Source organism: Parastagonospora nodorum, assembly GCF_000146915.1.
Source record: "Parastagonospora nodorum SN15 chromosome Unknown scaffold_4, whole genome shotgun sequence".
Classification (NCBI taxonomy): Eukaryota; Fungi; Ascomycota; class Dothideomycetes; order Pleosporales; family Phaeosphaeriaceae; genus Parastagonospora; species Parastagonospora nodorum.
In genome coordinates, this window is record NW_001884552.1 from 300,754 (window position 1) to 321,927 (window position 21,174).

Sequence of the window (21,174 nt, forward strand, 5' to 3'; positions counted from 1 at the left end):
GACATTCCAACGTTCTTCCCACTCATGATTTGATTTTCGTCCCATGTCTTGCCATGATACAGTGTTCACCGACCGTAGATTGCATCACGCAAACTGCCTAATCGGGTAAGTTTTCAGTTTTACCGTAGATCGCAGTCGACCTCGACAATGTTCAGCTGTCCTTGTTCGCGTAAAACAAACTCCGTCGGCAGCCGAGGTCCCCCCAAGCGACCTCTTCGTGTCCTTGTATGAGGCCGAAAGTAGCACCGAATCTTGGAGACAGAACACCGCTAACTGGAAGTCTCCCCGTCTATACGGAGTGTGTCCGAAAACTGCACACATGCCATTCTGCTTTCGGATCTTGCTTGGCCAAAGATTCATGCATCCATCGTGCGGCTAGCTACATAATTCTGCGCTAGTCTTTGCACTACTGGTTCTAGAAAGGAATTATATCTATGCTCAGATTCAGCTCTCGTAATAAGATCTACTACACTTGCACACGATGTCACACATGCATACAATCCCTTTGACACGCCTGGGCCAACTTGTATATCAGTGACTTCAGGATCAATGATCAATCGTACACGCCTTCAAGTACGGCGCTTTCTCTAGCAATGTCTAATGTCTGGATGCGGGAGATCTGACTTAGGTTCTGGCTTACATTTCTATCACAACCCAAGCCATGCGTGTGACTGCATAGTTTCTCATCCAGACTTCAACTGCTCCCCTGTCGCGACCATCGTCCAGTAGGGTACATGCATCAAAGAACATCCGATCACATCTATCCGCAACGAATCGGAGTTTCACCCGATCGAGATTCAAGGTCGGAAATCAAGAATGTGATATCGACGGGCCACGATGTAACCCACGACCCACGCGATCCTGACAGATTGACAGATTTCCCTGCATGTGATATCGTGAAATATGTATTTCTAATTTTCTCATTGGCCAAGCATAAGAGGCCGCGCCTCTTCACAACGGCCGAACCCTTGACATCGAATGTTGACGACATGATGTGGTCCCACGGAACGGGCTCCTGCCTCTCAGAGCCCCGAGCCGTCGCTGTAGGGAATCGACTGCGTGTGTTCTGAACCCTTTCGGGAATCGTGAGCGCCTAGCGACACAATCTGTGAATCTTGCATTGATGGGAGTTGACCCACCGGGCATTACGGCTCCATTTGCCGAACAGTGGAGGCGGAAGATCTGTCTAGATGTAACAGATGTCAATGAATCCTGCACGATTCAAGTGTTGCATACAATATGTGAACATGGTAAAGAGTGTGGTTCAACAGGGAACTCACAATGTGGGCCTGTAGTGGAGGTCGTATGTAGCTTCAAGGATTAGTCTTCTGCTCGTGCAGACATCCCGTCCATCGCTTCGCAACAGCCGTCTCTGCACGTAATCCCGCCTTAGCAGTGTCTTGCAGCTCCCGTCGAAGAATCGCATACCCTTGACAACAAGTCCGGATATCCAGCTTTTGCAGAGGCGATGTGTTACACCGCAAGTTGAGACGCCAGAGAGCCGCTCACCGCTGCAGCGACTCACCAGCCCTACGAGTTATGGCATACTTCCCAATCTCGGCTGCTTAAGCCGAAGCCACCCAGAATCTAGAAGCTGACGATGGCAATTGCCTCGTGTCAGCTGCAGGTCCGTTGATACTGTCAGCCTAAATCGCCTTGGCTGCAGCACGTTCACGCGCACGAGGCGAGCATCCCAGTTCGCATGACATCTCGATCACGTTTGCCATATTGTCGGAGCAGGCCGATAGAATACTGTGAAGCAAAAGCGTGTTTGTCCGTCGATGAATAGCGTGCTTGTCCATTCGCTATGCTTGCTAATTGGCCCGTCGCGGTTGACATTCTGACCGGTGGTGAGCTAGCCAGCCGCGAACTCAGAACTGCGCTGAGTTCTCCATACTACGCGACATGGCTGCACCGCGCACTCGATTCTGGTGCCTTGAAAGCTGCGTAATAGTGTCTGGTCTGGAGCTACATCGGCATCGTGCACTTGCAGCCTCCGAGATATGCAGGCACCGTGCGACGTAGACTGCAACTTGCCGTTTGTTCGAGTGTCCAGTTGGTCGGGCAAATGCCTGCATTTGGATACTAGAGATATGCGGTATACTAATTTGGGCAGCGTCAGTTAGCTAGATTCATGTTAGTACATCACCTGGCTGGTATGCCTTATTCCCGCCCTAAAGACGCCATGTGTACCGGTGTATGTGAACGGTGTGATGAGAGGCGAGAGGCGAGAGGCGAGAGGCGTAATTTCACGAACCTGCAACGGCTGCCGCAAGCCTGCTTATCGGGTCATTTGGGCTCACCGTAGATCATTGAGCAAAGGCCAGTAATAGAACGACCGGTGGCTTGCTTGTGGATACTTATTCCGATTTCCAACGTGTGCACATGCGCCTCACTCTGTTCATGATTCAACATGCAAGGGCTCGCGTCAACGTAGTCATAAGCGAGGCAAGAAAGCGTGATCACAGAACGATGTTTGCGATAAAGACTCGGGTGATGAATCAGTATCGTGGTCAGCTATGTACCGGTGCAAAGGTACTGCCAGGTACCAATACAGTACGCCGCGCAAACTCCTCTTTTAGGCTGTTTGGTCTATCCTCATGTGGCCCATCAACTTGCATCATGCGTGGGGGTAACACAAGACCTCTAAGTCAGAGAAGGGCCGAAAGTGATGATGCCACGACGCGGTGACGTCGTAATGCCGCGCAACGGCATCTACTTGCAGACTGCTGCTCCTGCGGTGCTCCTCGAAGTTGTTGCGGGGTGAAGCACGTTGAAACGAACTTTGAAAACGTTGTCGTGGCACATTTCAAGGTGCTTCACGCCACTTGTCCAGCAATGGAACTCGGAGCATCCCACGCTTCCACGAAAACTCGGAGACTGAACCTTGGGCCGATCTTTCAACGGCACAATGGCTCCCTTACTGCCCGGTTGATGTCCAAGCTATCCAAGGTGTGGAGCTCTCTAGCTGCACCCGATCGACGGCGGGTAAATGCACAGCAAACCAATTCAGACATGGCTGCATGTCAGACTCGAGACGAAGCTAGTATTGCATGGCTTTAGAATTCTTCACATGGGGCCGCATGAGAAAGCGCCGGTTTGGTTGGAGGACAAATGCACCGCTGACAAGGTAGAGCGCTGCGGAGGCGTTCCAGTTCGTCCTTGCTGGGCCAGTGCAAAACAATCGATCCTCCGTCTTCTCGCCGAGGCAGATCGTTGTTCGCTAACTCATAATGCACTTTTTGGTGAGCTGAATATGGAGACGAAGAGTGGGTTAATCTTGCATTTTTCAGCGGCAGGAGAAGCTGGCACTTCATGCTGTCGCGAATCAAGGAACCTGTTCTGCCTCCTGCGTCGTCAGCCATGCACGAACTGCAAACCCGCAACGAATATGTCCCTGCCATGTGTACAACAGTGCCCAACCAAATGCAAGATGTATGTGCGCGCAGACATTGCCGACCAAGACCGAAAACCCTGTCGCAATGTGGGCGACGAGCTGTAAAAAAAAGTACTCAAAGAGAAGTAATCGCCGAAGCGACGCAAATGATACACAAACAGAGCCCATTTTGCCAATCGGCTCGTACCTGATCCGGCCGTTGTATGCGAAATAAGCCTACCCAATGCAACTCAATCATCGGTCGTAGCATGTCGCCTACGAGACGCTCAGGACGTGCCGGCCGATGCTTGAATGTAGTCTCCTGCACACCAAACTCCTTTTGCTCCTAGAAGGACATCGCCAAAATCCCAAAATCGAAAACGTAAACCGAGGGGCGTTGCGCAATAGTGATCGAACCCGCCTGTTCATGTAGCCAAAAAGTCCCAACCCTTCGCATTGATGATCTTTTCCCAGTCCCATGATTCCTCATCACCAGCGTCCATAAGCTTCCATATGTCATCCACCACCTCTTTCGCGAAGCCAATATTACCAAGCCCCGTGCATGCGATGAGGCCAGTGAATGCTCGATTGACCTCTACTCGTTGTTGCTCCTCAAATGCAGCGCAACCGATTAAAAATAGCGGCAGTAAGACGTTGCTCTGAATCCAGCCTTCGGCAGGCAGTTCATTAATGTATCGAATGCCATCGTCCACGGCATTTTTTATGTAAGGATGTGGGCGTGACACTTTCGTTGTACGGTAGAGGTACACCCAGGTCGCCTGGCGGTACAGCATAGATAAAGTGTAACGAGGAGTGCCCGGTGTCTGTGGGCAAACCCAAGTACGCAAGCCACTGTCGATCGCGTGGGCCGCAAGCAAAGCCTCGTAATCCATAGTAGGCTCGGTCTTCTCGTCGATGCGAATGCGCAGTCTCCGTCGTAGATTGCTGATCTTAGAGATGAAGCCGAACAGACCATCTGAAACACCAATGAGCGCAGCGGTTTCAGGGTTGATCTCGAAAGGAAGGCTAAAGTTTTCCATCATCGGTACGTCATTGCCATCAAGGGAGGTGATCTGACTAGCAATCCAGTGGTAGTAGAAGAACTCGTCGAAGAGAGACTGAAACTCGGGATTACTAGACTTTTGTGTCATCGCGATCTGCTTCGCAGCGACCATATGCATCCGGTATTCTCCTGACGTGTTGCCGTCACATATGGAGTGCAGAAGATGCAGCAGGATTTGAGCGACATTACAATCTTCAAAGATCATAACCCCGCCTTCACCGGCCTTCTGTCGCTCAAGGTCCTGCTTCAGAAGTTGGAGAGCCTTGCCGCGATGGTGCGCCTGCCTATCTTCATACTCTTGTGAGGGATTCACTGAGTACATGTGCGAGGCCGACAAACACAGCACAGAATGCATCAGACCTTCATGCTGCAAAGCCATGGGCAAGAGGATTCTCGTGAAGGGATTTGTCGACTGGTCTCCATGTAAGCTGAGCACAGCACTAGCTCGACTGACGAAGTGCTGTAGCAGGTCTCGATCGAGGTCGTTCTCCCACGCCTTCCATCAGCGGTGGTAGTTCGAACTTGACTTCCACGCTTTGCTTTCGGGCTGAAAAGTTGTCAGCTTCCACTTGGCTCCGCTCGAACTGAGTCGCACCTTCAGCCGCCCTCTCTTTTCCGCTCTTCCATATTTCTACGGGCTTGTACCCTTCGCAGTGAATGTTGTTCTTCTGGCATGATAAACCTAAATGAAGTCAGTAACCACATCATACACACACACAACACCAGGCAACACTAACAAAAGGGCTTCGTCTCGTCGCACTTCTTTTTGCGCTTCCGGCACGTTGTGCAGCCTGTTTTTGATCGTGCCTTTGCCTGCTTTGATAAAGCTGTAGGAGATCGTGGTGGATGTATGCGTGGCCGACCACGAGCACGTCTTATCCGGACGGGCTCTGTGGGAGATATAGCTGTATCATCTGCAAAAGATTCCTCTTTAACATCCGCTAACTGTAGTTCCGTCTCTTCTAACTTGGGTACAACATCTACAGAACTTGTCCGTGTGTCTAACCGCGACTCTGACTGTGTATCTGAAGTGCTGAAGATGGTGGAGTCGAAGTTGGGTGTGGTCATCGGGGAGTCGCTGGCGGACGACATGGACGGTTGTGGTGAGGAACTGGTGCTCAGACGAGCGTGCGCACTGGGCGGCGGATGGCCGAAGGAGAGGATCGAGTTCATTCGGTCCGGCAGGAAGAGTGTCAATGGTTACAAGTCGAGCGTGGTAGACATCTGACGTTGCATCCGTGCGAGGCGTACAGTAGCAAACAACGACGAGGCCTCAATCTTGCACGCAATCGCAGTAGTTTTGACCCCAGGAGTCAGTTTGTACAGTATCGCACTCCAAGAGGACATCCGATACAGTAAATGTCAGATTTGGGACACTACTTTATCGTCGAACCTTTGGTGGCCACTGGTGAACCACTGGGCGGGATCGTTTTGAAGCCGCGAGTGATCGCACGGCAGGTTGCGTGAGAGCGGGGGATTGCGTATTAGGCGAGTCGTGGGCGCGGACTGACAACCAATAATAGTTAATGATACGGCGGCAGAACAACGACGTTCCGTAGAGCAATGAAGAAGCCGGTGAACAAGGGCGAGGGAGGACAAGAGGAATTGGTGTAAGGTATTCACGGATGTCCGCAGTACTTGTCCACACCAGCAGACGGAAGGAGGATATGAGCAGCGCGACCGTGCGGAGAGGAATAGACGGGTGCGCGAGGATGATCTACTGAGCGGGGACGTAAGACGAAATTAACGACTAGGGTTCCAGGTATTAAAGTGACAGGGTGCTGCAAAAGAGGGCCAGCGTGTGGGAGCCAGGTTGCACAGCACGGTAGAGACGAGTGATATAGTGAGTTAAAGTAGCGTCGCAATAACGACGGTCGATTCGTCTCTAAAAGTGTATGGAGACTTAACCCTGGAAGTGGACCACTGTGACGGGCCGCCGTCTACTTAAAGCAGGGAGCAGACCGAAGCTTGCAGAAACGCACTGAGCGCGCGCAGGACTGTGTCAGCAACTTTGGAAAGGCATCGGGAGCTGCAGATGGCCTTGGAAAGAGTTGCCGGCGTGAGCGCTAGACGACCCAGACGCTGCGAACCTCCCAATATGATTACGACTTGTCCTTAGCGTTGAGAGGGTCGTCGTGTGCATGAAGTGCTCCCTAGTGGCTTATCCTGGCAATGTGTCTATCCAGCCGGCTTCATGGGTTTTGCTGACTAGCAAGGAGCGGAAAGCCATGGTCCAGGATGTGCCCGCGGGGGCAAGACTGAAATGCTGTGTGAAGGCTGGGCACCACTCTGCAGTATCAGGCTTGGTCTGATCAACCAGTAAGCATCAAGCAAAGTCCGACTCGCCTCGTTGGCCCCTTGATTGTTGCTGCTTACTACTGTCAGTAAGAAAAAAATTGGCTTCACCATGCGCCGGGCCACGCGCACAATCGGTCTAGTGAGTCGCAACTCCATTATCGATGGGTTGTGAAGCGGCCCCACATGGGAACGCCGCTCCAGCAGGCTGTGTTACATATCTTCTCCATATTCTGCGAGTCCTAAAGACACGATCCCGGTATAGAACACATAGTCAAGGAGAACAGGGTGCTTCATTTGCCGCACGCGAGCCTGTTCGGGGTAGCCCTGAACATTAGTTCTCAACAACTGTGTGACATGAAGGTGGATGACGAAGACCGGTGTCTTGAGCGTATCGAGCTTTAAGCCACAAGGCAAGGGATACAAACCACTGCATGCAGATCTCTCTCAGTGAAGCATCGACAGACCTGAGTTTGTTTTGAGAGGTCATACCACAGTAAAGACCCATGTCCACTCCCCGCAAGCTCGCTTCCGCCCGTCAGCAGCAAAAGCAATATAGTCGTTACCGTAATCTATGACTGGACGGGGAGTGGATATAAGCCATAGCCCAGCAACGTTGACAGCCGTTTCTACGCCATGTGTGTGTTTGCGTACTTGAACGATACCCCGGTTCATGAGAGTTTCAACGTAGTTGTTTGATCAGAGCTCATGGTTCGGTACATTGCGGGCGGGAAACGGGAAGATTGAACTCAAAAACGCACGCCCCTTGACGTGGCTCAAGGCCGCCGTGCCGGGCGCCAAAGCTCCCTAGCCCTCGGCTTGCACCGAGCGCTTCTGATAAAACCAGATTACGGAGATTGGATTCAACTTGCAGACACGCCTGTGTCATGCGATTCTCAATCGATGACATCCAAAGTCAACTCTAATTAGACGTGAATGAGCTATTCTATGACTCGTTCATGGCTAATTCCTCGTAAGAGCAGAATTTGTAGGGGGTCTTATCGGAGCGAGCGTGTGTTCCATGACGTTATATCGTCAAACGTGTGCCGAATGCTGTGGAGCCATCTTCCTTGACAAAGATCGAATGCCATCGTCAGGCTATCAGCATCTGCGATCTAACATGAATCGACAAGTGGAGAGCTCTCGGCCTCCCTGCCTTGTGGATTTAATAAGGCCGAGATTGGTCCGATGGTGTTGTTCCAAGCTGGCAAACGAGTGATCTGGTATAAAGGTTCTTAACGCATCTTTGCTGTAGAAGTTACACAGTAAGCTAGATAGACAGCTCCACAATAATCGTGGAGTAATGGGGAAAGGTGTCCCTTCGCTCTGGGACGCGGCGTCAGTGATGAAAGGTCCACAATAGCCTGTTATCGTGTACGTACTGTATGAAATCGGATCGGACGCCTGCAGCCGAAAATGTGGATACGAGCGGTGCGAAGTGTGACTTGCATATTTTAGCGGCAGACTGTTACTGCGGGGTTGCTTGGGAGGGTTGAGACATGTCATTCGCTCGTGGCAAACCCATGCAGTCGACAGCTGCAGCCACCTCAATAGCGGGAGCCACTGTTGAGTGACCAAGTGAAGACTAGGTGTAATTCTGGGCACCTGGTCAGAGAGCTCGCGAGCTAAACGTGGTAATATTGTCGAGCGAGAGGAGCTTTGCGCGCAATCACCGACGCGCATGCAGCCTGTTGTGGTACTAGGACAACGTATTGCTATGGTGCGGAATATTGCCGTGTTTTGTATGTGTGGCAGTACAGCGGCCTGCATGTGGCGTGGTTTATGATCGGCAGCGTAGGTACCGCGGCTCCGTCTTGGTGCATTGCGCTGTGTTTTTTTTCGTCGGCGCTTTCGGGATGTCTGCCTAGGTACAGAATGGTCAACGTGAAGGATTATCTGCGCGTTCGAGTGTCTTATGAGACGAGGACATCGAGTCGCTGTGATAGGTGGGTAATGTAGGTGAGAACCTTATTCCATCATTTCGCCAATTTGGTGTTGGTCGCCGGTAAAATATGTGGTGCGCTGTCCGAGCATTGAGCTCGATGTGTAGTGTGCAGCTGCAGTCGAACTTTAGGAGATACGTGCATCGATTGCTGCAGGGGGGGATGTGAAGGTTGAGCCAAGGCTGTGCACGTGATGAGCGGCGACGCATTACATAATCAGGGCATCGAGCTCGGACGTTGCCCTTTGTACCTCAGAACATGCGCCAACCTATTGCATGGAGCACATTCCATGATAATGCGCGACTGATTCCTTGATCGCGCGTCAGACTCAACGCCCAGGATCCAGCATCATGTTCAACTTCACTCCTTTACTAGGCGCGCAATCGTCCTCGGCGGCGTCGCAGTCGCTGCTGGAATTCGATGGAGGTATCAAGATCCTCATCGACGTAGGCTGGGATGAGAGTTTTGATGTCGCAAAGCTGAAAGAAATTGAGAGGTAGGTGCTGAGGTCATGTAGAACGAAACGCGCGCACGCCGTGGACAGTCTTCACGGAGAGCAAGCAGTGGATCCCTTGTCGGACTATATTCTATCGCGGCTACATAGGCTTCACTTCACAGTATGTAGAATACAAGCTGATGTTCTATTCTGCAGACATGTCTCTACCCTCTCCTTCGTACTGCTCACCCACGCAACTACGGCCCATCTTGGAGCATATGTGCATTGCTGCAAGAACTTCCCGCTGTTCTCGCGCGTCCCCGTTTACGCGACCGTGCCCGTCATATCGCTCGGCAGAACCCTCCTTCAGGATCTCTACGCGTCTACGCCATTGGCGTCTTCGATACTACCTACGGATGCCCTGACCGAATCCGCATACTCGTTCCCCTCGGCCTTGAAGGGCGGCAAGAACCCCAACATACTGCTACAGGCACCTACACAAGAGGAAATCGCCAACTATTTTGGCGCCATCACCCCTCTGAGGTATTCTCAGCCGCATCAGCCGATCCCGTCGTCATTCTCACCGCCCCTCAACGGCCTTACAATCACCGCATACAGCGCAGGACACACATTGGGGGGGTCGATATGGCACATCCAGCATGGCATGGAGTCTGTGGTGTATGCCGTAGACTGGAACCAGGCGAGAGAACACGTGCTTTCGGGAGCCGCGTGGCTGGGCACCGGCACTGGTGGTTCAGAGGTCTTGGAGCAGCTGCGTCGCCCCACTGCCATGATATGTAGCAGCAAGAACTCGGGTCTAGTCAAGGTCGCCAAAGCCCCTAGCAAGCGAGACGAAGAGTTATTGTCCATGATCAGAGATACGGTAGCCAAGGGCGGCTCGGTTCTCATACCCTGCGACTCAAGCGCACGAATTCTGGAGATTGCCTATCTGCTCGAGAAGTCATGGCACAGCGAAACAGCTAGGTCGGAAAACAACAGCCCCTTGAAGAATGCGAAAGCCTATCTTGCAAGCAGGACGGGAGGAGCGACCATGCGTTACGTCCGAAGCATGCTGGAGTGGATGGGTGAAGGCATCGTGAAGGAATTCGAAGCCGCAAGTGGTGCCGCCGAGGGCCAAGGCCAGCGCAATGTGCGAGGTGCACCTGGCAGAGACGATGGTCGAGGCATCAGGACTCCTTTCGACTTTCAACACATTACTCTGCTCGAAAAGAAGGCACGTGTCACACGGATGCTCAATGCTACCGAACCGCGCGTCATTCTTGCCAGCGATACCTCGCTCGAATGGGGGTTCTCCAAAGATGCAATCAGAAGTCTCGCATCAGACGAGAAGAACCTGGTCATTCTTACGGAAAGGGTCGGGGAGCTCGGTACGCAGGAGAAGGGTCTAGGACGCTACCTTTGGGATCTGTGGAACGAGCGCTCTGTGAATTCTGGAGACGACTCGCTCGACTCTACCATGGTAGATGTGTCTGGCCAACAAGCCTCAATAAGTACAGTCCGCACTGTCGCACTCGAGGGCGATGAGGTACCCCTATACCAACAATTTCTTGCCAGGCAGAGACAACTGCACAACACCATGACTGGTGACGGCGGGACCACTCTGGAGACGTCCGCAGACGTGGTAGACGACCGATCATCCACTACATCTGAAAGCTCCGAAGAGTCGGCTGATGGACACGGAGGCAAAATTCTCAATACCACGGCAGCACTCCAACATGCACGTAACAAATTAGGTCTGACTGATGCGGAGCTGGGCGTCAACATCCTTATCCGCCGGAAGAATGTTTACGACTACGAGGTAAGAGGAAAGAAAGGAAAAGAGAAGTTGTTTCCCCACCAGCAGAAGCGGAGAAAGCAAGACGACTTTGGTGACCTGATCCGACCGGAAGAGTTTGCTCGTGCAGACGAAGAAGACAATGTTGGAGGTGACACTCTGCGAGGAGAGAGCACAAAGAAAGAAAACACAGTCGGTCAAAAGAGACGATGGGATGACCTCGTTAATGTCATCGACAGCTCCAAGACCAAAGAAAAGCAAAGACGACGGAAGCTCGACGGCGATGACCAAGGCGATACAGAAATGGCAGAGTCCGACAGCGAACCAGAAGATGATCCCGACAAAGTTGACGGTCCCACAAAAGTCATCATCGACTCGGAAATCATCGAACTCCGGTGTCAGATATCTTTCGTCGACTTCTCTGGTCTGCACGACAGACGTACGATCCAAAACATCATACCGCTCGTCAAGCCACGAAAACTCATTCTCATTGGCGGAGAGGAAGCAGAAACCATGGAGCTCGCAGAAATCTGCAGAACCGCTCTCAACGTAGGCCTGGAGGCTTCTGCCGCCATTGATGTCTTTACACCCACTATCGGTATCGTCGTCGACGCAAGTGTCGACACAAACGCATGGACCGTCAAACTCAGTCGCACAATGGTGCGCAACCTCCACTGGCAAAACGTCCGTGGTATGGGCGTTGTCGCCATCACTGGCCGGCTCGCTGCCGCCACTCTCGACGCACCGCCAAAAGAAGAAGAAGGCTCCGCGAAGAAGAAAGCTAGATTGGATGCCCCTGCTGTCCCAGTGTCATCACTGCTCGAATCAAGCTCAACTCCCATTCTCGACGTTGTCCCAGCGAACATGGCTACCGCTGTGCGTTCAGTCGCGCAACCTTTCCACGTCGGCGACCTACGTCTCGCCGATCTGCGTAAGCTCATGAAGAGCAACGGCATGGAAGCAGAGTTCCGAGGCGAGGGTGTGCTGGTCATCAACGGCACTGTGGCTGTCAGGAAAACAGCCACAGGACAGATTGAAGTTGATGGAGGAGCGTATGGAAACACTGACGCGAGGAATAATGATGCTGCGACATTCTTCAGGGTCAAGAGGCAGATTTACGATGGCTTGGCCGTTGTGGCTGGTAGTTAAAAGCGCAGTTTTTGTATGAGTAGCAAGGCGTCTGGGACTGTGCTGTGGTTCGGTATGGCATTGTTTTTAGTTGAATGGTAGTTAATTAGATACCTCACATTTGCAAGGAGAGTCATCGAAGCTGATGTTCTGACCATTTTCATTTATTTTCAGATGTCTCCTTGTTGACGCCACGATCACAGCCCATCCTTTCGCCCATCATACACATCCCCGTAAGTCATCCAAGACGCTGGGTGATCCTTGATGTTCCGCAAGTTAGCTATCATCTCGGGCTTTGGCTCCTGTTCCTTCTCTGTCATCGGCTTCGCTGCTGGTTGACCCTGCGATTTCTTGGTGTCGCTGCTGTTCTGAGGCATGATGTTGATTTATAGAGCGTAGCTTCAGCTTTGTCAGTGTGGAGGCGAAGTTTTCAAGTTCGATCGGCAAAATTTTATGCAAGCTGTCGGTGAAGAGCTCTACTTGGCTGTGAGTCTAGGATTAATATTTACGTGATTATGGTCAGCAGCGTGTGAGCAGCGTGTCAGCATGTATCATATTGAAGTTCCTACACAACACAGCATGACGTGTGTTCATTTGTCCCATCAAGCTCTGCTGTCGGAGGGGTAGACAAGCCACGTTACATGATTCAGAGCTGCACTTTCACATCGAGAGACTAAAATTTGCTTGAGGGTGTTGTGAAATGGAAACATATCAGATCAACAGCGCGTCTAACAGCAAGTAACACTATTGCTTAATATTACTGCTTACTGCTTATGTAAGCAATAAGTAGCAAAAGGTAACTAAGTAAGCCTAGTAATAGTAGTAGTAATCGTTTAGGAGCAGTAATTTGTGCTTATTGTCAGTATATGTCACGAACTGCAGAACCAGCCTCATGCAAACGAACGCTGAGCCACTGGCTTGAAGTACCACAGCCAATGGTGACGCTGACCACTGACTGTCAGCGCTAGGTCTTCGTTTTGAGCGAGGGACTTATATAACTTCAGCGTGTGAAGAGGCTAGGGACGTGGTTGTGGAGTCGCGGATGGGTGGCTGTGGTCATGCTACAGTTACAGAAAAGCGATGGTGTCATGGATCACTTGGTAGATGTGCTGGCGGAGTAGATGTGTATATGATATAGAATGGAGGAGAACACGATCAACGCGGTTCTTCAGCATGAGGGAAACATGCTGCAGTACAATAGGCTTGAAAAGAATGTAATACAGGGAATGATCTGGTGCGTGAATTCTCCCGTCAAAGTGTGACAAGAGAAGAGTGATGCCCATGTCATCGCGTGTGCTGTTCAGCGAGCTGCATACGACAGTGACAGTGACGGTGACGTTTCGAAACACTGCTCATCACTGCCAGGAACGAGCACTGATCTCAGCAGATGTGAATATCTTCACAAGTCTTCCACGTCCAAAACAAATTCATTTACGTTGCGCTATCTCCCCATAAACATCAACGGCACTGCCATAAGCCCCACCTGTGCCAGCCCCAGCACCACGCCTGGCCAAAACAGCAACACCCCCGCACTCCCCCCCGTCGTCCGCACATACATAGCAAACACTACTGGCAGTGGCAACACCATAACCGCCGGCGCCATATACGGCACAAACCCGCACCACACCGCTGACGGCGTCGCCAGCACCAGAAACCCTATCCACCAGCTTTCTTTCCTGAGCAGGTGGCGAAATCGACAGGTACCCTCTTGCGAGAGAGACGAGGTGTGGAAGGCTATAGACCCGCCATTTAGGGAGCTGGTGATGTGTTTCTGGAGCTGGGATTCGGTGAGGTGAGAGATACTGTTCGCCTCTTCGGAGCCGATGTGTTGGGTTAGTTCGAGGTGCATTGCATTTGAGAGTTCGAAGATAGCCTGGTATTCGCCGACGACATTGGATTTGGAGCGGCCGCGTTTATGTAGGAGCGCGAGGGAGGAGAGGTACATGGTGTATGTGCCGGTGGACCAGATAAGGAGGAGGATGATTAGGAGGATGGTTTGGATGAAGGAAAAGCCCCAGTTATAAGTCTGGTGGGGTTAGCAGGTGTTTGGGAAGATGGCGGGGAGGGACTTTATACGGACTTTTGTTGGCTGACATTGTCCCAGGGTTTTTATATCCGTGGTGTTGTAGATGCGCTCGTCTTGGACCCACGCCATGCGCGCCGGATGACTGAAGATTTTTTATGGGTCCCGAACTGCATTTTTCCAGTCGTGACTCCTGATGAATTTTGGCGGTAACGAGTACGCTGTGATGTTAAGTGTGGGCGGTGGCAGGGTCAGATTCGCATATGTAGACGCGAGCATTTGCCCTCCACTCCCGTACTTGTTAACATCTAATCGAAGATAGTGTCAGCACACTAATGTGGTCGTGATCTGGTCTTGGACTACTTACAGTCGGTGACATCGTTGACCAGACTGCATGAATGCTTAGTGAAAGCACAATCATGCAGAGTCCAAGTGGATGTATACAAAGCTTCATCTATCACTCAGTCAGCCCCAAACCACATCTGCACACCAACAAGACTTCAACTCACACCCACTCCCAAACCTCGAATCCATAACCTTCTCCCCCTTCCCCAAGCCAATCCTATCCCCATCATGCACCACAAAATACAACGCCCTCAACTTCTCAAACGGCACATACTCCGCCCCCTCCCCCCTAACAAACGGCTCCACATTCGCACTATACCCCGTCATCGCACTCGCCAGGACCGGAAACGCCAAGATAAACACCATCGTCACAACCACAAACACCATCGCCAGCCTACTCTGTAGTCCGCGGCGGCGCGAGAAATCCGCAACCAGCCGCCACGCACCCAGCGCTGATGCTTCGCCCTGCACGAAGATGGTGCGGAAGGTGCTGAATGTTACCGGCGAGACTTGCATCGATGTCGTGACATATTGCGTGAAGACTTTCCAGGAGAGAAATGTGAGCAGCGCTTGCCCGCCTCGTCCGAAGACGACGTCCCACACGACGTCGACGACTTTGGCTTGGGCGAAGGCCATGTGGCCGCTGCCCAGGGTGACTTGGAAAAACCCCGAGGCGCGCCAGAAACTGAATTCGGCGGGGTTCGTGTACAGCGAGCCATCGGGTGCGCAGGCCGTTAGTTTATTCGTGATGATGGAGCCGGGGGATGATAGTGTGGCGAGTGCGCTGAAGGTGTAGATCAGGCCGAAGTAGAAGAGGTAGCAGAGGGTCCAGAAGGCGCCTTTCCAGCCTCGTTTTTTGAGGTCCTGGTGGGCTTGGGCATGACTGATCTTCCAGAATGTTGTGAAGCGGGATTTTCGTGGTCGTTGTATTTCTGAGATTGTTGAAGGCACGGAGTCTTCTCGCGTTACGGTGCCAAAGTTATCCAGCTTGACCGGTTCCGGTGCCATGCTGGATCAGCGGGCATAAAGCGGGAAAAGGGCGTTGAACAGAACAAAAGAAAGAGCATCAATTTGCACTTTGGAATCTGCGCGATGTTGGTCCATCAATGCTGGGCTTCTGCTTGTAAGCACAGGGGCTGTGATGACCCGTCGTTCAGGCCCCCAACCTCTCAAAAGATGCTGCGGACAGCACAGGGATGATATGAAGATCAAGGATCGGCAAAGCATAAGGCCACCAACAATCACGTTTCAGCCTTGTAGGCATACATACGTAGACCTCGCTTTGAATTGGGTGCTAAAAGTGGAAAGAATGAGATTTGCGCGGAAGTGAGCTGAGCAACAAAGTCGCGCATTTTCAACCACACTCGCCTAGACAACGACATCGATTGCGGCGAGCGCCTGCAAGGGTATTTAGCAAACCTCAGAATTACACGTAGGCAAACCTGCATTGGTAAAGTCTTTGATTCTTCGTCGCCTCTATTGGCCGAATTCTACACCAGGCTCGCAATCGACATAGCCCATAAAACATTGACGCCATGCAATTGAACCATGCCCCCTATGACGATTTCCAAGACTATGTAATACATGAACGCTGAACAAAGAATGATGATGGCTAGCTCCGCACCGTCAAGGCACACCATATGTGAATGGCCTACTAGCCTAACGATGAAGGCAAACCCAACAACGAGCGCAGATGCCCATGTGATGCGCTTCCACAGTATGCTGCGATCGTGCTGTGGAGAGCCACCCGGCAACTTGAAAGTTGCTTGACGAGCGGATTTGTGCTGGCTATGGTCCTACGACAGAGGCACATTGAAGTCCCAATTACCTATGGTACATTTTAGTTGTGAACATGAAGAGAAGCCGCGATAGAATAGCTATAACGAATGCTCGTAACATAGCTAATGTTCACACGTACCTGCTTTGAGATTCTCGGCCGTGTCGTTGAGGAGGATTATGCGACGCTTCGTGCAATATGACGTCTTGTCCATCATGTCCACTTTGAGTGTTTGGAGCTGGTCGATTGGCTTCTCAAACATCTCACTGAGGTTCTCGACAGCCATTTCGAGATCCTTCTGGTTATCCTCAAAAATCTCAGTGAGATTGTTACGCGCTAGATAGTAGGCGAACGCGTAAGTCCACTTGAGCACTTGCCGACACTGCTGCAAAGCTTGCGAAGCCTGGTCAAGGAACTGTACTTCGATCCAAGACATGCCTGATTACAATGGTCAGTTACTTTATGCCAACAAGTGACTGTGGGGAGGACTAGAGTGATTCGCAAAATTCATCGTCGTCATATGTCGACTGTGGAATGTTGTGAAACCATCCCAGACGCCCTGGGGGAAATGTATACCTGTCGTGTTTTGCAATTGCTGCATCTTCTTCTCCGTCTTGAGATAAATGTCCTTGTCGAGCTTGGCTGACTGCTCGTGGTTGGCGTAGCGGTTGTAGTAGTGAAGGTATCGTTCGAGCGATTGTCGTGACTTTGCCTGCGCATCCCTCGCATCGGATCCACTCTTCTCTTCAAAGCGATTACAGTTGTACCAGCTAGTGCCGTGCTCCGACCAGATGCCCATGCACATCCAGCAGAATTCGTGTCTACATTTCCTGCACGTCATGTGGTTGCAGCCCCCGTTCTTTTCTATAGTCGAGTTGCACCTGGGACATTCTTTTGTATTTGCTGATATCCAGTTTGCGGTCTCGGAATCGTCTTCGCACTTCTTCAGCCACCTCTTGACCAACGAACATGGCGCGGGCTGGTGGTTGGCGAGTGTACATCCAAAACAAAAGTCGGATCCACAGTCGCAGTGTACAGTCGGTACTACCTTGGTGAGGTCCTTGCTCTTAACAGGGCACTCTACAGCGTATTTGCAGTCTGGGGCGGGGCACCACTTCAAGTTCTCTCGGTCGTCGACGTACGTTCGTGTTAGGAGGACTTGGTATCTTTGCCAGTTAGTCATTGCTGCTTTCGACTGCTTCATCACGACATACCTTGCTTGGAGCTCGTGTGAAACCAGAATGTCTAGCGATTTCGAGTCTACAATGCGCGTGCACCCCTCACCCGGACATCGTATTCGCGCGGCCTCGCCCTCGTCTTGGATCTTGTTCGACAGGTACTGCTTGTAGCAATGCACGCAAAAGCGGTGTTCGCACTTCATTGCAAAAGTGTCCAAATCCGGGCTGTCGTCACAGCATATGTCGCACACGAACCCCTTGACCTTCTGAATTTTGGGCGGGTTTGTCGCTGCGTCCTGGCCAAGGCCCGCATTTTCTAGTACCTCCTCTTGCTTGTCCATGTATTGGTCTATCAGGCGCTCCTTGTTCCATCGCGAATGCCGGAGGAGAATGGCGGCGGCTTCGGGGGGTTGACCGAGAATAGTCGCCACCTCATTGATCTGGTTGTCTTGTTGTGCTTGAATCTGTGCGGGATCGAAGACTTTGAACTCGACTTCGTAAGCCTGTCTGGTCGGCTTGATATCCTTATCCTGTGATTCGAACCCCACGTCGTCTACCTCGAAGTCGGAATCTATACATTTGGGTTAGCCGCAACTGTGAGCACTTTGGACGTGACCCATACCATCTTCCAGATCCATGTCGCTGTCGTCGTCAAAATCATTTCCGCTCATGGAGCTGTTGAACTCGTCCTCGGAGTCCATCTTGTCGGAAGCGTTCGTGACGGGCGTGGCAGGGAGATCGGGATGCAGAGATTCGGGTGTTTGTCTCTTCTGAGGGGGCCCTCCTGACAGTGTGAGCTGGCCGTCTGCCTCAGAAGCCTTCCGCTTGCGAGTGGGCGGCGTCGTGATTAGATATAAGGCAGTCCCGCCTGATGACGGAACTAGCCAGGCTGCGGAGAGGGTGCGATGGGCTGGCGAGATGCAACGGAACAAGACCTGGGGCACACGAAGACAGTGGCGTGACACAGGGCACGCGGTAGGCAGCAGAAAAGAAGGGCAGGTTGAGGAGAGATATTGGTCAGCTCGTGTACAGTCACAAGGGTTTAATCGGCTTGTCAGTTGCGTAGGGTTGGCGGGATGCGGGCAAGAGGCACCAGCGCGTTGGACCTCTAGACCCACATGTGCCCATCGGGCTAGCGCGCTTCCGGAAGAGGAAGCGGCGACCGCGGCGGTGATTTTACTCGCTGCAGTTGCCTCCCAGCATCACAAATGCCGACGATGACGCTGGGCCTGAAAAGCTTTGCAGTTCAGGTTCATACGGTTTATTCTCTCGTAGGTATGTGAATGTCCTCGGGATGCATCGCCGAGAGGAATACGCACGAGACAAGACTGGTCACAAGGTGTGAGACGTACGTTCGGACATGTGCGCAAAGGTTATGCCTGCAATGCTTCAGAAGCTGTTTGACCATCTATTGATAGATTATAGAAAGTGTGCAGACACTGTGCACTACTCAGAGTCTTCACTCTCCTCTTCACTCTCATCCTCGCTGTCTTGCTGCAAGAATTCCACCAGTGCCCGTGTCTTTTCCCTGACCTTCTTGAGCTCCTCACTTTCAGAGCCCCGCTCGTCATCCCACCACTGTATTATGCCGTCCTCTTCTATGCAGTCAAGCTCCGTGAGCTTTGTCGCTGCGCTCAGAAGCACAGCGTCGCCGTTTTCTCTGTGGCTCAAATCTGCCTGTAGGAGAAGCATGAAGTCTACTTGATCAGTCTTGCTGGACTGGTTCTTGTCGAATATGGCGCGGTCGATGAGCTCCTTGTACTGGCCAAAGACTTGCGCGATGGCAGCTTTGTTGGTCTCGCCAGAATTGATGAGCTGCAGTATGCGCTTGACGAAGGAGCTGACCACTGCGCGCCGGACCTGATGATCCGAGGCATTCGTGCTCATGCGCAATGCGGTGAGTTCTAGTTGTATGTTTGCTGGTTCATGGCCCTGCTCCAATGAGTCGTAAATACTTTGAGACGCGTCATGATCGAAGTTTGCCGCATGCTGGCTGTCTGCTGAGCCCACCGAAAGGAAGCTGCTTGCTGCTGATCGGCTGTGGTCTTGTAACTCGAGGTCGTCCGCTTCCGAGTCTGAATTGAGTGTCGATATCGACTCGTTTGAGAAGTTGTACACTACGGCTGTCAGTGGCTGTTCCCATATCAAAGAAGTGAATAGACGTACGTGGTCCTGAGGATACAAGGCCATCCAATGGCTCATCCTCGTCGTCCTCGTCGGAGTCTTGAAATTCAAACCCATCTCCCTTTGGTCCAACTATCGTAGGATCCGGATCACCTCTGACCGCATCGCCGCTGCCCTGCTTCCGCTTCGCTCTTGTGATCCGGTGTTCGCCTCGAATGGTCATGCCCTCGCCAATTGTAACACCGTAAGAGATGAGCGCTCCGTCCTCGACTGTGCACTTTCGCCCTATAGATGCTTCGTTCGCGATGACCGACTTCGAAATTGTGCTTCCATCTCCGACGCTCGCGTAGTCCCAAATAAAAGCACCGTCTAGCTTGACATTGCGTCCAATCTGGCAGTGTCGACCTATGATGCTGTTTTTTATCACGGTCTTGTCGCCGATGCTGGTGCCTCTGCCGATGACAGTTTTCGATCCTATCACACAGTCGCGCGCCAATATGACACCCTCCTCTTTGTAGATGTTGCCTTTCTGCAGCCGATATGATTGTCCTTGGACAAGGTTGCTGTCTGGACACAGTGGGTATGCCCACCGCGACACGATATCCTTGCTCACTGAATCGTATGCGTGCAGGTTCCGAACTCGCGCTGCGTAGTGGTCGGAGACGATGTGGGTGTGGAACGTCTTGCCATTGAGCTCATAGTCCTTCAAGACACTGTGTAGGAAGCCTTTCCGCGGCGCCTGGAAGTCGAAGTTGTCGCTCCATAGCGCGAGTACATCAGGCGTACAGATATCAATACCACAGTCGATCAAGTCCTGCCGTATTTCGAGCTCCTGATGCTCCGACAGAAGTTCGGGGTCGATGGAGAGAAAGTGTGTTTGGTCGCGATTCGGCATTTGTTCGAAGTGTAGACATCTGTCTTTGGTCGGGTCTATCACAAATATGGGGCTGGACCCTCTTGCTTTTGTCCGGTGGTTTGCGCCGGCCTCACGCAGCACCATTGTCATGATAGCGTTCTTGTCTTTTACTCGACGTGCCCTATGCGCAGCCAGCGCAGACTCCAGCGGCAGGTTGCTGACGACATCGCCATAAACGAGAAGGAAGTCACCAGTGAGCAGACTCCTGCTGTCCAGGTCTCGCATCGCATCACCAATGGAGTGCGACGTCGACTGAATGAGCTCCAGCCGCGAGAAAGGCGAGGATTGCGCCGCCCATTTTGACTTTGTGATGTATTCCTCAACCTGCTCTCGGTGTGCGCCACAATATACGAAGATTTCCTCTACGCCGGCGTTGGCTAGGAACTCGAAGGTGTATTCAATGAGCGGGGTGTTGGCGAGGGGTAGCAAGCACTACACGCGTCAGTACGGCAGCTGACAAGTGTTCTGGAGGTACGGACTCTTGGTCGCTCGAGTGTGAAAGGGTTGAAACGCGTCTCAAAGGGGTCTGCAAGTATCTAGCAAGTTAGTATTGTTTGCCGCATAGGCGCATTGCATTGCATAGCTTACCACTGCCTGGAGGGGCTCATCGCGCTCCTCCTCGCCCGACTTGCCCTTGTCCTGGCCCTTCTTTCCTTTTGGGGGCATTTTGGTAGAGTGGCTTGGTGTGTGTCAAAAAAGGTGTGGCCCGTTGTGGTTCTAGAATGCTGCACCGTGGTGGGGGAGCTCAAAGCTCCAAAAAGCTTCTCCCGCGGCC

The 21,174-nt window shown here is 52.1% G+C and overlaps 7 protein-coding genes across 7 annotated transcripts; 1 reads left to right on the forward strand and 6 right to left on the reverse strand.

Moving 5' to 3' along the window:
- Positions 1 to 3,258: 3,258 nt before the first annotated feature.
- Positions 3,259 to 4,761, reverse strand: SNOG_02690 (hypothetical protein; the record flags this gene model as incomplete). The annotated part of the gene is made up of 1 exon (XM_001793237.1): positions 3,259 to 4,761. The coding sequence occupies one exon, from the start codon at positions 4,759 to 4,761 to the stop codon at positions 3,802 to 3,804; it is 960 nt and encodes a 319-aa protein (XP_001793289.1). The 3' UTR covers positions 3,259 to 3,801.
- A 4,266-nt stretch (positions 4,762 to 9,027) lies between these two features.
- Positions 9,028 to 12,057, forward strand: SNOG_02691 (hypothetical protein; the record flags this gene model as incomplete). The annotated part of the gene is made up of 2 exons (XM_001793238.1): positions 9,028 to 9,173; positions 9,330 to 12,057. The coding sequence occupies 2 exons, from the start codon at positions 9,028 to 9,030 to the stop codon at positions 12,055 to 12,057; spliced, it is 2,874 nt and encodes a 957-aa protein (XP_001793290.1).
- SNOG_02692 (hypothetical protein) lies at positions 12,054 to 12,413 on the reverse strand (the record flags this gene model as incomplete). The annotated part of the gene is made up of 2 exons (XM_001793239.1): positions 12,054 to 12,099; positions 12,262 to 12,413. 2 exons carry the CDS (start codon positions 12,411 to 12,413, stop codon positions 12,054 to 12,056), a joined length of 198 nt encoding a protein of 65 aa, XP_001793291.1.
- A 1,050-nt stretch (positions 12,414 to 13,463) lies between these two features.
- SNOG_02693 (hypothetical protein) lies at positions 13,464 to 13,981 on the reverse strand (the record flags this gene model as incomplete). Its single annotated transcript, XM_001793240.1, has 2 exons — positions 13,464 to 13,542; positions 13,593 to 13,981. 2 exons carry the CDS (start codon positions 13,979 to 13,981, stop codon positions 13,464 to 13,466), a joined length of 468 nt encoding a protein of 155 aa, XP_001793292.1.
- A 234-nt stretch (positions 13,982 to 14,215) lies between these two features.
- Positions 14,216 to 15,412, reverse strand: SNOG_02694 (hypothetical protein; the record flags this gene model as incomplete). The annotated part of the gene is made up of 3 exons (XM_001793241.1): positions 14,216 to 14,367; positions 14,427 to 14,449; positions 14,571 to 15,412. 3 exons carry the CDS (start codon positions 15,410 to 15,412, stop codon positions 14,216 to 14,218), a joined length of 1,017 nt encoding a protein of 338 aa, XP_001793293.1.
- Positions 15,413 to 15,828: 416 nt separating this feature from the next.
- Positions 15,829 to 18,060, reverse strand: SNOG_02695 (hypothetical protein; the record flags this gene model as incomplete). The annotated part of the gene is made up of 5 exons (XM_001793242.1): positions 15,829 to 16,232; positions 16,323 to 16,619; positions 16,758 to 17,002; positions 17,123 to 17,930; positions 17,982 to 18,060. 5 exons carry the CDS (start codon positions 18,058 to 18,060, stop codon positions 16,201 to 16,203), a joined length of 1,461 nt encoding a protein of 486 aa, XP_001793294.1. The 3' UTR covers positions 15,829 to 16,200.
- Positions 18,061 to 18,805: 745 nt separating this feature from the next.
- SNOG_02696 (hypothetical protein) lies at positions 18,806 to 21,065 on the reverse strand (the record flags this gene model as incomplete). Its single annotated transcript, XM_001793243.1, has 3 exons — positions 18,806 to 19,492; positions 19,542 to 20,831; positions 20,988 to 21,065. The coding sequence occupies 3 exons, from the start codon at positions 21,063 to 21,065 to the stop codon at positions 18,806 to 18,808; spliced, it is 2,055 nt and encodes a 684-aa protein (XP_001793295.1).
- Positions 21,066 to 21,174: the final 109 nt, after the last annotated feature.